A 14,656-nucleotide genomic window follows, 5' to 3' on the forward strand; every position below is an offset into this window, starting at 1 on the left:
AGAATCCTCCTTCGCTAAACTCCATTTTTAGGAGGAACATAACACACAGTGGCGATTAAGGCATCCGCTAAAATTTTAGAAGTTAGTTTAAGAGACAAAATTTCTAGGTTAGAAGCAGATTTGGAATTTAAAACAGTACAAGTTAAATAGTCTCTAAAAATAATGGCCAAACCTCCACCCCTTCCCCAAGATCTCGCTAACGATAAAATTTTAAAACCAGGGGGAGACATTCTTGAATGATAATGTCGCTCTCTGAGAACAGGCAAAAAACTAGTAAAGGAACAAGCTACTTTAAATACCTTTTTAAACGAGAGTGGCGCTCAGAATCCAAGATGGAGTAAAAAACTTCAAATTGGGGTGCAAACCCCTAAAATGCGTTTTTTATAGAATCAATCATTGCACCATTTTGAGTGAAAAGGTAATAGAAAGTTCTTATTGAAAAACACTCTTGCTTTAAATGTCCAATAAATGTCCAATAAAGTGAAAATGTTCCAACTATTATATAAGTTCAACTACATGAGTTCAAATCAGAACTTATCTTAATGGTTCAGATAGCGTTGACCCGGCGAGGTTCTGATGCGTTTCGCCAATCCTGGCTGCCTCAGAGAACCTACTGCACTGCTAGTGAACTACTGCTTAGTTTAAAGGTGCTTCTTTATCTGGTACAAAGGAACTTCTTTTACATTTCCTGTGCTCTCTGAGAACAACCATGTTTCAGGGTTAGTATCCTTCAGCCAGTCTTTAATCAGCAAGGATTTATTTCTCATAGATCTTACATTTAAATAAAAACCATTAAGATTTTGATATCTGAGCAAATCAATTGGGAAAAAAATGAGAATAAGTCAGATTTTTTAGTATTCGTTGTTTTTTGGTATACGGCTTATTTAGTCTGCGAGAGGCTGGTGAAACTGGAATGGGAAATGACCCAGATTCCGTATAGTCATATAAGGCACGATACGGAGTAGCTGGTAAACTTATCTTTACAGCACGAGTTGTGGTACAGTAAACAGGAATTGACACAGAATACGATAGAACAGCTGACCTGTTTCTAAAAGTGATTAAATAAAAAAGAAGAAGCAATATGGCCAAGCGATTATATAACAGTGCCATGGCTCAGCGCCCCAGGAAGAAAGAAGTGAAAAAAATGACAATAATTTAAAATTGGGTGCACAATACTTATCAGTCTTATATCGCTGCTTCTCATGGGTAGCAAAACGATAGTAAGTCAATAAATGCAGGATTTAAAATGTCCCAGCATTGAAATGAGGCAGAAGGGGAGTGAGCTCTTCCACCCAAGATGTAACCCATCAAAGCTGGACCAGCAGTAGCGAATGCAAAGCGAAAATACTAGTACTTCTCGCTGGAAACTGTTTAGGGTCTCTCAGCGCTGAAGTACTAAGGTATCCCTAGTCACTTTATCAAGTCGCTTCACAAAGGCGCGAACTAAGGCGCATGCGCCTTTGATGTATGCCTTCGATGGCACGCCTAAATGGCTGCACGCCGTTAGCACGATTCAAATTTAAAGCCCAGCTGCCTGATATAGATGGCGGTCAGCTGGTTGGTGAGGCAGTGACGCTCCCGTGTCCAAGACTGAAGAGAGGCTCTAAACAGATTATTATTAGCATAGGAAATGAAAATGCATGAGAATAAAGGGGGGGGAAGGGTTGCAGGAAGTTTAAATGTGTGGAAAGGGGAGAGAGTCACACATGAAATGTACAAAGAGAGAAGGAGTCAGTATTGATGAGGTGGAAGGAGGAAGATAGTTTTGTAATGAGTGGGAGCAGTGGCATAGTGAGGGTGAGAGGCACCCCCTTCTCCACCACTCCTCCCCCAAGCTCCTTCTCTGCCCCTTCCTTCCCTCGTACCTCTGTAAAGTTCCTGGCATGAACAGAAACCCCCAAGCTGCTGTCATGCCAGCATCGGCTCTTCCTCTGACATCACTTCCTAGGCGCGGGTCCAGGAAGTGATGTCAGAGGAAAAGCCAATGTTGGTGGGACAGCAGCTTGGGTGTTGCTGCTCGCCAGAAACATTACAGAGGTATGGGGGAAGGGAAGTGGAGCGTACATGCGGCAGTTGGGGGATGGGGGCGAGAAAGGAGCAGGGGGATGGCTCTCACAATGCTCTCACCATGACGGAGCCCAGGATGGACCTCCCCTCTGCCCCCCCCCTTTACTACACCCCTGGATGGGAGAGAAGGCAGACAGAAAAAGGGGCTCTATGTTACTCAATCTCTTTTCCAGCCAGTTTCTTCCCATCTGTCCCCTCATTTTCCCCAATCTGCGTAGAGACCTCTCAGTCTCTCCTTTCACCTCTCCAGCTATGATTTGCAGTCCCTCAACCTGGATTTCCTGGAGCTACTTGAGCGTTTCATCCCCACCGAGTATGAACAGAACCTCATCAGGAAATACCAGAAGGAGCAGAAGGCCCTGGAGGATCTCTCAGATGAGGACAAATTTATGATCCAGTTCAGCAAAATTCCCCGTCTTTCAGAGCGGATAAACATTATGACTTTCCTGGGCAATTTCTCAGATACTGCACAGAGGCTGACACCGGTATGAATTCTCTCTTCTTTGTGATGAGGAGGATAAGTTTTGAATGCAGATAGGAGGATTGAGGATTTGGGGTGTTTGACGCCTCTCTATGGATATGGTTTGAGAATTTCCATAAACTGTTGACCAGTCCATGCACTGAGCCATTGGACCATGTCTTCTGCTCTGTATTTCTCTTTTATGCTCACTGATCTCACACAAGTTGTTTTTTTTTGCTCTGTCTCAGCAACTGAATGCAATCATTGCAGCCTCCATGTCTCTCAAGTCATCCTCCAAGCTCCAGAACATCCTGGAGGTAAGAATCAGAGCTCTGGAGTGGGAAGGGGGAAGGGGAAGGGGCAGGGCTGGTGTTAGAAATGCTGCAGTCCGCAGCAGAAATTCAGAGACACCAAGGCCCTGATTCTCTAAAAGTGTGTCCCCATTTTAGGCAGCTGTAGACGTCCTACAGCTGTCTAATCAGCCAATCGGGATGCACGTTTTTTTTAAAAAAATGTTCCCCAGGCAGGCCTGAAGGCGCCTCCGGGAGCCTAGGGAGACCCGCAAGATGCCTAAGCTCGTCTAAGGGCCTTAGGCGGGCCTTAGGCTGAACCTAGGCAGCCCTACGCGTCTCCCTAGTAGATGAGAAGCTTAAAAATGTAGGCCAGCAAAATGCTGGTCTACATTGTAAGTAGACGCGGCCGCTATACTTATCGCAGCAAGGGATCTCTCTGCTGCTATAAGTATAGCGGGCCGTGGCCCCTGACCGATCACTGGCAGGAGGGTGCCCAAACCCTCCTGCCCGAAGACGCACCCCCCTCCCCGACACTACTGACCGCCCCCCCCCCCCGACACTACCGACCGCCCCCCCCCCCCCCGACATTACCGATCCCTCCCCCCGACAATATCGGTCGCTGGCAGGAGGGTGCCCAATCCCTCCTGCCCGAAGACGCACCCCCCCCCGGCGCTAACAACCCCCACTCCACCAAACCTGTTCTTACAGATGGGTCTTGCACGTCGAGCAAGCAGGCACGCCTCGTCGAAATGAGGCGGGCCCGCCCCTTCCCGGCCCATCCTGCCGAAGCCTAAGGCCTGATTGGCCCAGGCTCTAGAAGCCTGGACCAATCAGGCCTTAGGCTTAGCAGGTCCGCCCATCCCCACTTAATCTAAGGCCTGATTGGCCAATCAGACCTTAGACTTAGTAGGGATGGGCGGACCCGCTATTCCTAAGGCCTGATTGGTCCAGGCTTCTAGAGCCTGGGCCAATCAGGCCTTAGGCTTCGGCGGGATGGGCCGGGAAGGGGCGGGCCCGCCTCATTTCGACGAGGCGTGCCTGCTTGCTCGACGTGCAAGACCCATCTGTAAGAAAAGGTTTGGTGGAGTGGGGGTTGTTAGCGCCGGGGGGGTGCGTCTTCGGGCAGGAGGGATTGGGCACCCTCCTGCCAGTGACCGATATTGTCGGGGGGGGGCGATCGGTAGTGTCGGGGAGGGGGGTGCGTCTTCGGGCAGGAGGGTTTGGGCACCCTCCTGCCAGTGATCGGTCAGGGGGCCACGGCCCGCTATACTTATAGCGGCAGAGAGATCCCTTGCCGCGATAAGTGTAGCGGGCCGTGTCTAATCTAACCCGATTCTCTAACCCGCGTCTGTAACATGAGAAGTACAGTCAGTGCCAGTTTTTAGAAAAAAACATTTCCCTTGGTACCAGGTATTGTCAAATATACATATGCATACAGATAGTAAAAGGAAACTCAATAAGCGTTCAGGGAAGTGCCAGGAATACAGGGTGGTAACTATTGTTCTCTTTCCCCAGATTGTCCTGGCATTTGGGAATTACATGAACAGCAGCAAGCGAGGGGCTGCCTATGGATTTCGGCTGCAGAGCCTTGATGCGGTGAGTATGGGATCAGAAACCAGCTTGCTCCATGTGTATTTTCCTAGCTCTGACTTAGAAGACTTAGAGAGAATGAAGTTTTATTTATTTATATACCACTTATATCCTAAGGGCTCATAATCGAAAGAGAAAAACGTCCAAAAACTGGCCTAAGTTGTGCCGACTTTCTCAAACACGTCCAAGCGCCAAGAATAAAACTGGGTTTTGGACGTATTTAAAAACGACCTAGACCTTCATAGTGCCGCTCAACGTCCAAAGCTAAACAGGGCGTTTAGTGAGGCGTGTCGAGGGCAGGAGTTGGGCGGGACGTGGGCCGGCTTAGACTTAGTCGTACAGCATGTATAACCGAAAGTTTAACAACAGAGCTTAGACGGAACTTTGATGTTGTGACTTAGACCATGTCTAAGTCACAACATCAAAGACCATGTCTAAGTCACAAAAACCCACCTAAACTCACCAGATAAGCACTGCAAACACATAACACAGACCCCCACACACTATCCCAGTGATCACCAACCCCCACCTCCACCACCCCATAAAAATTTTATTCACAACTTTAAATTTCAGCCTCCAGACCATCATCACCTGGCCGCCTGGCATAGGAAAGCCCAGTCGTCCAGCCCAGAGGCAGCTTAAGTTGTCTTGGGGGTGGGTTAGGGACCCATAGAGAGGAGGACCCATGCCCATAAGACCCTGTAATCACTGCATTGATACTGACACATGTGCACTGCCCTATACACCCCCAAAACCCTTTTTTACTGGCATATAAGTGGCTCCTGCAGCCATACGGGCTATTGGGGTGGTAGATAAGTGGGTCTAGGGGATTCTGGAGGTGGTTTGGGGGTTCACCATCACCTATAAGGGAGCGTAGTGAGGAGAAGCCATGGCACCCTTTTTGAGAAGTAAGGTACCCCACTATTTAGGTGGCATGTCTGGGTGTGCAGTCCATCACTTTGCAGACCCCTCCCACGTCCAACAGGGCTTGTTCTAGGCGTTTTGGACTTGGACGGAATGTTGGACGGAAATGTGGTATAAAGATAGATGATTTAGTGGCTTGTACGATCAGATCAGAAGACGTATAATTGGACGATTTTCGAAAATAAAAAAAAGTTGGACGTATCTTTCAAAAATGTGTCTTAGGCTTTTTTTAACTTTGGACGACTTGTGACATGGACGTAAACGGACTTAGACTTCCCTTTCGATTATGGCCTTCCAAGGGTTTTACATTCAGGAACTTTATCATATTTCCCTATCTGTCCTGGCGGGCTCAAACTCTATCTACTAAACCTGGGGCAACGGGGGGATTAAGTGACTTGCCCAGGATCATAAGGAGCAGCAAGGGATTTGAAACCACAACCTCAGGGTGCTGAGGCTGTAGTTCTAACCACTGCGTCACACATTGCCCCTTTGCTTAAGCATCATATAGTCATGCTCTTTTAATAATAATAATTTATTTTTATATACTGCCTAACCAGCAGTTCATTGCGGTTTACACAATAGGTACTCGGCATACAATATAATAATAACATCATACATAATAAAATTCTAATCGAAAAAGAAAAACATCCAAAAACCGGCCTAAGTCGGCACTTGGACGAACATTTCTCAAAAACATCCAAGTGCCGATAATAAAACCGGGTTTTGGACGTATTTCTAAACGACCTAGGCCTTCATAGTGCCGCTCAACGTACAAAGCTAAATGGGGCGTTTCAGGAGAAGTGTCGAGGGCGGGAGTTGGGCGGGACGTGGGCCGGCTTAGACTTAGTCGTACAGCATGTATAACCGAAAGTTTAACAACAGAGCCTAGACGGTAGCGCTGTCCGATTCACAATTCGAATCGATTTACCCCCACCAAAAAATCAGCCTCCTGATTCATTGACTGACCCTCCCCCCTCGCCCCTAAAGCAGGAGCGGCAGCGTTGCCTCTTGCTGGCCTGCCGCTCCTGCTTTAGAGGGCGAGTGGGGAGGGTCAGTCGGGAAGTGTCTTACCCGCTAGTGTCCGGCTTCCCGCAGCAGTTTACTGAAATTCAGCAGCCTGCCCTGCAGAAGAAGATTGCTGGCTGTAGTGATCTTTGTAAGCTGCCATAGGTTGTCCGAGTTGTCTTCTCTCTGCCGCGGTCCCACCCTTCCCCTATGGCAGCTTACAAAGATTGCTAGAGCCTGCGATCTTCTTCTGCAGGGCAGGCTGCTGAATTTCAATAAATTAAACACGCAGGCCTTCCGGGGGGAGGGGGGTTGTAGTCCTTTGTGGGGGGGGTGCAGGCCTTCTGAGGGGAGGGGGTGTGTAGTCCTTCGGCGGGGTACAGGCCTTCTGGGGGGAGGGGGGTATAGTCCTTCATGGGGGGGTGTAGTTCAAGTTTCAAGTTTATTAGGTTTTTATATACCGCCTATCAAGGTTATCTAAGCGGTTTTACAATCAGGTACTCAAGTATTGTCCCTATCTGTCCCGATGGGCTCACAATCTAGCTAATGTACCTGGGGCTATGGAAGTCCTTCGTGGGGGGGGGGGGTGCAGGCCTTCCGGGGGGGAGGGGGGTGTAGTCCTTCTTGGGGGGGAGGTGCAGGCCTTCCTATACTATACTGTTCTAGATTTTTGCAGCCCAAGTGCATGACCCTGCTTTTTACTTTTTTTATTGATTTTAACATATAATTATAAGTTACAGCACTTGTTCAAGAAACACAGCTGTGCTGCTCCTGAGGTGATGATTGCAATTTGAATATTTTTAGTGTGACATGTTGTAAGAGAACTGTCAGCTCCATTGTTGGAGAATATGGAGTTTGTGTTATACACCTAGAGGAACAGGGTTTCTATTGAGATTCTGTACAATCCTGTGCAGTGGTTCTTAACCCTGCCCTGCGGGGACCCCCACCCAGCCAGTGGGGTTTGTAAGATATCCCTAACGAATATGCATGAGGCAGATTTGCATGCCTGTCACCTCTGTTATATGCAAATCTACTTCATGCATATTCATTAAGGATATGTTGAAAATCTGACTGGCTGGAGGGTCCCTCAGGATAGGTTTAAAAATCACTGCTGTAGAGAATCCAGACTTCACTCTCCATGAAGAATTTGTTGAATGATGCTATCTATTATAATGGCAATTTTACTGCGTAGCTGAAACTAGCTGGAGGAGAAGGATTTCTTTGTGCATAAAAAGTCACTCTTTCTTATAATGTTCATTTTTAAAAAAAGGGTTGAGGAGAAGAGTGTTTGATGTGGTAGTGGGCATAATGTGTGAAAATGTCATTCTGGTTTCCCTCCCCCCATATACCTAGCTTGCCTCCCTGTTGCCATCCCAGGTATTTCTATCTAGAGATGCCACTGATTCTTCTGCTGCATTAAAGTAAGACTTGGAAAGAAAGTTGTTGTTGTTTCCCCCCCCCCCCCCCCAAATGTGACATATTGTCCACGGCAGCTCATAGAGACAAAGTCGACAGATCGGAAGCAGACTTTGCTGCATTATATTGTGAAAGTGATCCAGGAGAAATACCCAGAGCTAGCTGGATTCTACTCCGATCTGCATTTCCTGGACAAGGCTGCAGCAGGTAAGAAATTCTGTTACTGTCATAACAAATGGGGGAGGAAGGAACTGTGTCTAAAAGCCATTGCCAAAACAGGTCAAGCATAGAGCTCTATCTATAGGCACCGGAACACGACGGGGAGGGGGGGAGCACAGGGGCCATGGCCTCCCCAAATTTGGTGATCAGAGGTCAGAAGAGTCAGTTATAGTTCTCTTGACTCCCACACCTACTTCCTTCCCCGGCCGCCATAATTTTAAATCTTTGGGCAGCCAGCAGCAGCAGGAACAGAAATAATTAATAATAGTAGTAGTAGAATGAAGACTTCTGGGGCAGGACGACAATAGCAGTTGCCACTGCCAGCTGCCCAAAGATTTTAAATTACTGCAGCCAGGGAGGAGATAGGTGGGGAAGTTGGATACTGGAGAGAGAGGTCGTGCCACAGGATCCTGCTGGGGGCAGGGAGGGGGCTAGGGTTGAGAGGGTTGTGATGGCAGGGAAGGCCAGATGCTGCATGGGCTGGGAGGTTAGGAAGCAAGGGAAAGAGTGATGCTGCTGGTGGGGGAGGGAAGAGAAAAGGAATAGGTGTATGGAGTGAGAGGGAAAGAGAGATAGTATACATGGGGAAAGGGAGAACATGATAGTTGTGGAGAGGAGGGAGGGAGAAATACTGGATGTTGTGGTGGAGAGGGAAGGATAGGACAGACAGAAAGGGATGCAAGAGGAATGAATGTTAAACATGGTGGTGGAGGGAAGGGAGGAAGAGATGCAGCATGGTGTTGGAGAGGGTTGATGGAAGGAGAAATGTTGGGCATGGGGCTGATGGGGAGGGACAAAAGATGCTGTACAGATTAGAAGCCAGGGGATGAGAGAGTGGAAATGTTGGATTGGGAGGGAGGCCAGAAAGGAGGAAGCGAGGGGGATGTTGCGCTGCAGGGGGAAGAAACGTTACACTGGGAGGGAGAAGAGATGACTCAAGGACGGGAGAGATATCAGATTCTGGAGAAGGGTGATGGAAGGAGGGAGGGAGAGATGTCAGACCACCCAAACATAAAAAGCCTTCTGCTGCCTATGGCTTTATCCATCCTGTACGTAGTATGTGATGTATGCAATATCCATCCCAAAGTCTGAGAAGTGGAGAAGGGAGACGTTTCAAGTTTATTTAAAATTTGATTGATCACCTAATATATTCAAGGCGATGCACAATTCTAAAAACAGTTTATAACATAAATTCATATACCAAATACATGACTTACAGGACAAACAGGACCAAAACGGAGTGTAGGGGTGGAAATACAATAATTAAAAGCAAATGAGACAATCAAGAAAACTACAAAAGGGGGGGTATTTTGGGGTGGTTTATTATTTTTTTTTCATAAAAGTAGTTGAGTCTTCAACAGGGTTTTACGATGTCTAGCAGTCAAAAGCATCTTTAAAAAGAAAGCATTCCAACTGGCTCTTAAATCTATCAAAATTTCTTTCTTCCCTCAAATAAATTGGCAAGGAATTCCACAATTGGGAAGCCACAACCGAAAAAATATATTGTCTCCGTGTATTAATAGTTTTAAGTGTAGGAATAGTTAGCAGATGTTGGTCATTAGACCGAAGTATTCTAGTGGAAGCATAAGGAATTAGAATCCTATCGATGAAAGCTGGGGACTTATAGAGCTGAGCCTAAGTGATAAACATATTTTGTAGATTATTCTATGCAACACTGGAAGCCAATGAGATTTTTTAAGAAGTGGTGAAACATAATCAAATTTCTTTGCTTTCATGATCAAGTTTCAAGTTTATTATAAATTTGATTGATCACTTATTCAAAATTCTAAGCGATGAACATATCAGTAAAATTACAAAATTAAGGGGGCAACAAAACAAACAGAGAACTAAACCTTACAAAACATATTGAAGACTAACTTTACAAACATAATAAAACACGAGGAAAGGATGGAAAAAGAAATATAAATTGATTGATAGAAGAGAAGATAATTATGGTAAAAAAAAAAACTATAGGAAAGGAAAGAACAATGAACCTCAGAGAAGTTATGGGATTGGAATGAAACTCCTAGTCAGGCTTTCTAATTATTAAATGCATCTTTAAAAAGAAAGCTTTTTAGTCTGCTCTTAAATTTATCCAAATTATTTTCTTCCCTTAAGTAAATAGGGAGGGAATTCCATGTTTGAGGAGCTGTAACGGAAAAGATGAAATGCCGCAGTGTGTTAATAATTTTAAGTGATGATTTTAATGGAAGCATTTTGAATTAGCTGTAAACGCCTGATCTCTTTTTGTGCAATACCCTTAAATAGGTTCTCAAGCAAGGTCCTCGGCATCACTATCGATTCCTCCCTTTCCCTCAACGATCACCTGAATTCCTTGGCAAAATCATGTTTTTTCAGCCTCCACATGCTGAGGAAAGTTAGATCCTACTTTCACCAAAAACATTTCACTGTCCTTGTACAATCCATCATCCTGTCCAAACTTGATTACTGTAATGCCATCTATTTATGCCTAACAAAAAAAAGTCTTCACAGACTCCAGCTTATCCAGAATACTGCAGCCAAGCTGATTTTTGCTAAACGTAAATTTGACCACGTCTCCCCACTACTTACCAGTCTTCACTGGCTCCCAGTACTTTCCAGAATTCATTTCAAATGCTCCTGCCTGGCTTTCAAGATCATTCACGGCATCCTTCCGGCCCTAATCCCTCTATCCTTCCTCGCCCTGACGCCTGCTACCACCAGATTAGCCCACAGACATAAACTATCCTTCCCCTCTCTACACGGCATCCTCCACGCAGGTAAACTGGGAAGATCCCTCCTCTCCAAAATCACGGGCCTTTGGAACGACCTCACTATCCTGCTGCGGAACCTGAGCTCCCTCCAACTATTCCGAAAACAACTGAAAACCTGGCTTTTCTCTAACATATAACATCTCTTCTCCTGTTTACATCCCCTCTTTTTATATGCTTTGTAATTCTTTCTCCTCTCTCTTCCTATATTTTTAAGCTTTGTAAACCGTGTCGAGCTCCACTTCCGTGGACATGATGCGGTATATAAACTTAAGGCTTAGTTTAGTTTAGGGCTTTACAATAATCAATTTTAGAAATGATCAATGAATGTATTAATATGTTTAGAGATTTGTGTTCTAACCATTTGGAAATTGATCAAATTTGCCGTAATCTGATATGATCGTGATAAGATAGTCTCTGATCAAATATGACCCCTAAAACTTTGATAGTAGTAAGTGCCTGAAGAGTAACACCTGTAAGAGTGATGGGGTGGTCGAATTTTAGTCCTTCTTTTCATGAAAAAAACATTACATTTGATTTGGTAATATTAAGAGCAAGTCTATTGATAGCAAGCCATTGATGGATTTGCTCAAGTTTCTTGGTGATTGAAAGGGCTTCTAGGGGGTTCTTGGTGTCTACTGGGTGTAAATGTTGAATGTTGTCTGCATAAGAAAACGCATTAAATCCAATAGATTGGCAAAGAGTCATTAAAGGAGCAAGGAAAATGTTAAACTGGAGTGGCGAGAGGATGGACCCTTGAGGAATTCCATAATTTTGAAGAGATTTTTCTTGAAATCGTGTTATTAAATGAAACAGTAGCAGATCGGTTTTCAAAATAGGAGCGAAACCATGCAAGAACGTGATCAGTGATACTAATAGCTTTGAGGCATCCAAGCAGGAGGTCATGATCCACAGTATCGAATGCAGAGGAAAGATCAAGGGAAATTAAGAGCACAGACTTGTGATGATCCAGATGGTAATGAAGGAAGTAGGAGAACCAAGAAGGTAAGCAGAGAGGATGGGCAGGGAAACAGGAAGCACAAACAAGGGATTGGGATTTGATATACTGCTTGGACAAAATATATTAAGAGTTTTTCAATCAAGCCTTTTCCTAGCAGGCTCACAGTCTATCTAATGTACTTGGGGCAGTGGAGGATTAAGTCACAAAGAGCAGTATGGGGTTTGAACCCACATTCTTGGGGCGCTGAGGCTGTAGCTCTAACCACTATGCCACACTCTCCTCCTGACAACACTTTGAGTACTTGGACAAAAAGACTTTGATGATGTGAATGCAGACCAGGACGGGTCTGGAGATTTCAGAGCTTTCGGGTTACCCGGAAAGAGATTTTAGACTAGTCCTGGATTTCTGTCAACCTCATCCAAATGCATTATGGGGCCTACAGCACTGATTTCAATGGGTAGGATCAAGGACTACAAATACCACACTGCTTTGGGATGCATGTTTCAAACCAGAACTGGCAAAAAAACCCCAACAAACTCTCCCTCTTGAAACTACTACTAACACTATTTCTAGAGCGCTACCACATGTACGCAGCACTGTACAGTCATGAAGGAGAAAGTCTCTGCTCAAAAGAGCTTACAATCTAAACAGACAAGACAGACAAACAGGATGCCAGGGTGGGGGGATGGTTAATCTACTGGCTAGGATGGTGAGCAGTGGGCAGCAAGGTTATGGAATGAAGGCTTTATCAAAAAGGTGGGATTTCAGTGTGCTTTTACATTACATTAGTGATTTCTATTCCGCCATTACCTTGTGGTTCAAGGCGGATTACAAAAGGAGTTATCTGGCCATTTCCAGAGGAATTGAAGAGTAGAGCGGGTTGCTTCAGAGAATTGGGACGAGTCTTGCGGTGTTAGTTTGTTTTCAAGGATTTCTTGAATAGCAGGGTTTTTATTTGTTTTCTGAACGATTTGTAGTCTAGGGTCGTTATCAGTAAATTGGAGAGTCGGTGGTCTAGTTTTGCTGCTTGTGTGGCTAGAAAGCCATTGTACAGTTTTTATCATTTGACGTCTCTGATTGGGGGATGCATGAACGGTTTGTGGGTTCTCCTATGTCTGGTTGAGGTAGTTTGGATTAGGCGGTTGTTTAGGTAGGCTGGGCTGTCTCCGTTTATGGTTTTAAATAGTAGGCATTAGAAGTTGAATAGTACTCTTGCTTGTATTGGGAGCCAGTATGAGTCGAGGTATGCTGCCGTGATGTGGTCGTGTTTCCTTAGTGAATAGATAGGTCTTAGCGCTGTGTTTTGAACTGTTTGTAGTTGTTTTATCATGGTTGCGGGGCAGGGGAGATGGAGTATGTTGCAGTAGTCTAGAAGACCTAGAACTAGAGCTGGAATTGTGTTTTGTCGAAGAATTTTCAAACTTGCCTTAAGTTTCTCATGACCATGAATTATTTTTGTATTGTTCTGTTGATTTGTGGTTGCATGGTACAGCATCTGTCTATCATCATTCCTAGAAGTTTTAGAGTGGATTGTATGGGGTATGTGATTGAGTTTATTACTAGATTTGTTGGGGTTGGGGTTGGGGTTTTATTATATTCAAGGAGAATGAATTTTGTCTTGTCTGGGTTCAGTTTCAGTTTGTGATTTTTCATCCATGTTGCTACTGTTTCAAGTGTCCTGTGTAGTGTGTCTGTCATGGAGGACGTTGGTTGGTCAAAAGGAAGGAGCTTGGCAGGTGAACTCAAGTAGTTTATTCCAGGCATACAAGGCAGCTCTGTAGTTTGACAGCTCTGAGATCCTCAACAGCCTAGCCTGAGGGCTACCTAAAAGAAACTGCCCTTTAACTCTGAAAATATATAAGATCAGTAACTTACTGACTGTGTGAAGGATGTTTCCTGATCATGGAGATCCCCCTACTGGCCAGGAAGTAGAAGTGCAATTCAATTCTCATATCCTAAACTAAACTAAACCTTAAGTTTATATACCGCATCATCTCCACGGATGTTGTGGAGCTCGGCATAGTTTACAAGAACTTAAAATATAGGAAGAGAAGGAAAAAAAAAGGTTTACATGAACTTATATATAGAAGAGAAGAGTAAGGGGGGGATAGAATTACTTTTTAGTGAAAAGTCAAGTTTTCAGTTGCTTGCAGAATAATTGGAGGGAGCCCAGGTCCTCACTAGAAAGGCAAAGAGAATCATTAAAGGGACTCTAATTGCTGATGGCTTTCTTTTCATCACTCCCCAGTCTCACTGGACAGTGTTCTCTCCGATGTGCGAGCCCTCCAGCGTGGCATGGAGCTCACCCGTAAGGAGTTCATGAAACAGGATGACAGCATGGTGCTCAAGGAATTCCTGAGGAGCAACAGTGATATGCTGGACAAGCTACAGGCGGATAGCAAGACAGCTCAGGTGAGGAATTGCACCTCTTCCCCAGCATATGGAGACTGTTCAGGTGAGGAAACTAACTTCCCACCTCTCTAAATAACCACCTCTCCCCAAGTCAACTTGAACGACTTGAATAGTTCTAGAGAATGACACAGGGACAAATTTTTCCCCGTGTCATTCTCTACTTCTGTTCACATGCTATTGCATACGTGGATGTGCCCTTCTGATCCCCCCTCATCTTTTTCCTGTAGGAAGCATACGAGTCCACTGTGGAATATTTTGGAGAGAATCCCAAGACCACTACCCCCTCAGTGTTCTTCCCCGTGTTCCTGCGCTTTACGAAAGCGTACAAGGTAAGAACGCATGTGCCTAGCCTGAAAATGACGCCGGTCACCTGGTGCATGGCAGGCAGGTAGGTAGCAGAACCATCACTCCTGGATGGTTTGCAGAACACACACTTTAGCAAGTGAATGGCAGCTGAGGCTGGGAGACAGCAAGGAAACAAGACAGTCTTCTGAAATCCTAGATCATTGCTTCCAAAACCTGGCTCTCGTGATCACTGTATGGATATACAGTGATCAAT

At 45.2% G+C, this 14,656-nt stretch overlaps 1 protein-coding gene across 5 annotated transcripts in view; it reads left to right on the top strand.

Annotated features, from left to right (window-relative positions):
• Positions 1–14,656, top strand: part of FMNL1 (formin like 1) — a 154,897-nt gene that overhangs the window by 127,708 nt on the left and 12,533 nt on the right. For all 5 annotated transcript variants that reach the window (XM_033917947.1, XM_033917952.1, XM_033917948.1 and 2 more), the window contains 6 exons: positions 2,318–2,552; positions 2,776–2,844; positions 4,336–4,416; positions 7,833–7,962; positions 13,934–14,097; positions 14,325–14,426. In XM_033917947.1, the coding sequence (XP_033773838.1) occupies positions 2,318–2,552; positions 2,776–2,844; positions 4,336–4,416; positions 7,833–7,962; positions 13,934–14,097; positions 14,325–14,426 (781 nt within the window). The remainder of the gene's footprint in view (positions 1–2,317; positions 2,553–2,775; positions 2,845–4,335; positions 4,417–7,832; positions 7,963–13,933; positions 14,098–14,324; positions 14,427–14,656) is intronic.

Source organism: Geotrypetes seraphini, chromosome 13 (assembly GCF_902459505.1).
Source record: "Geotrypetes seraphini chromosome 13, aGeoSer1.1, whole genome shotgun sequence".
Classification (NCBI taxonomy): domain Eukaryota; kingdom Metazoa; phylum Chordata; class Amphibia; order Gymnophiona; family Dermophiidae; genus Geotrypetes; species Geotrypetes seraphini.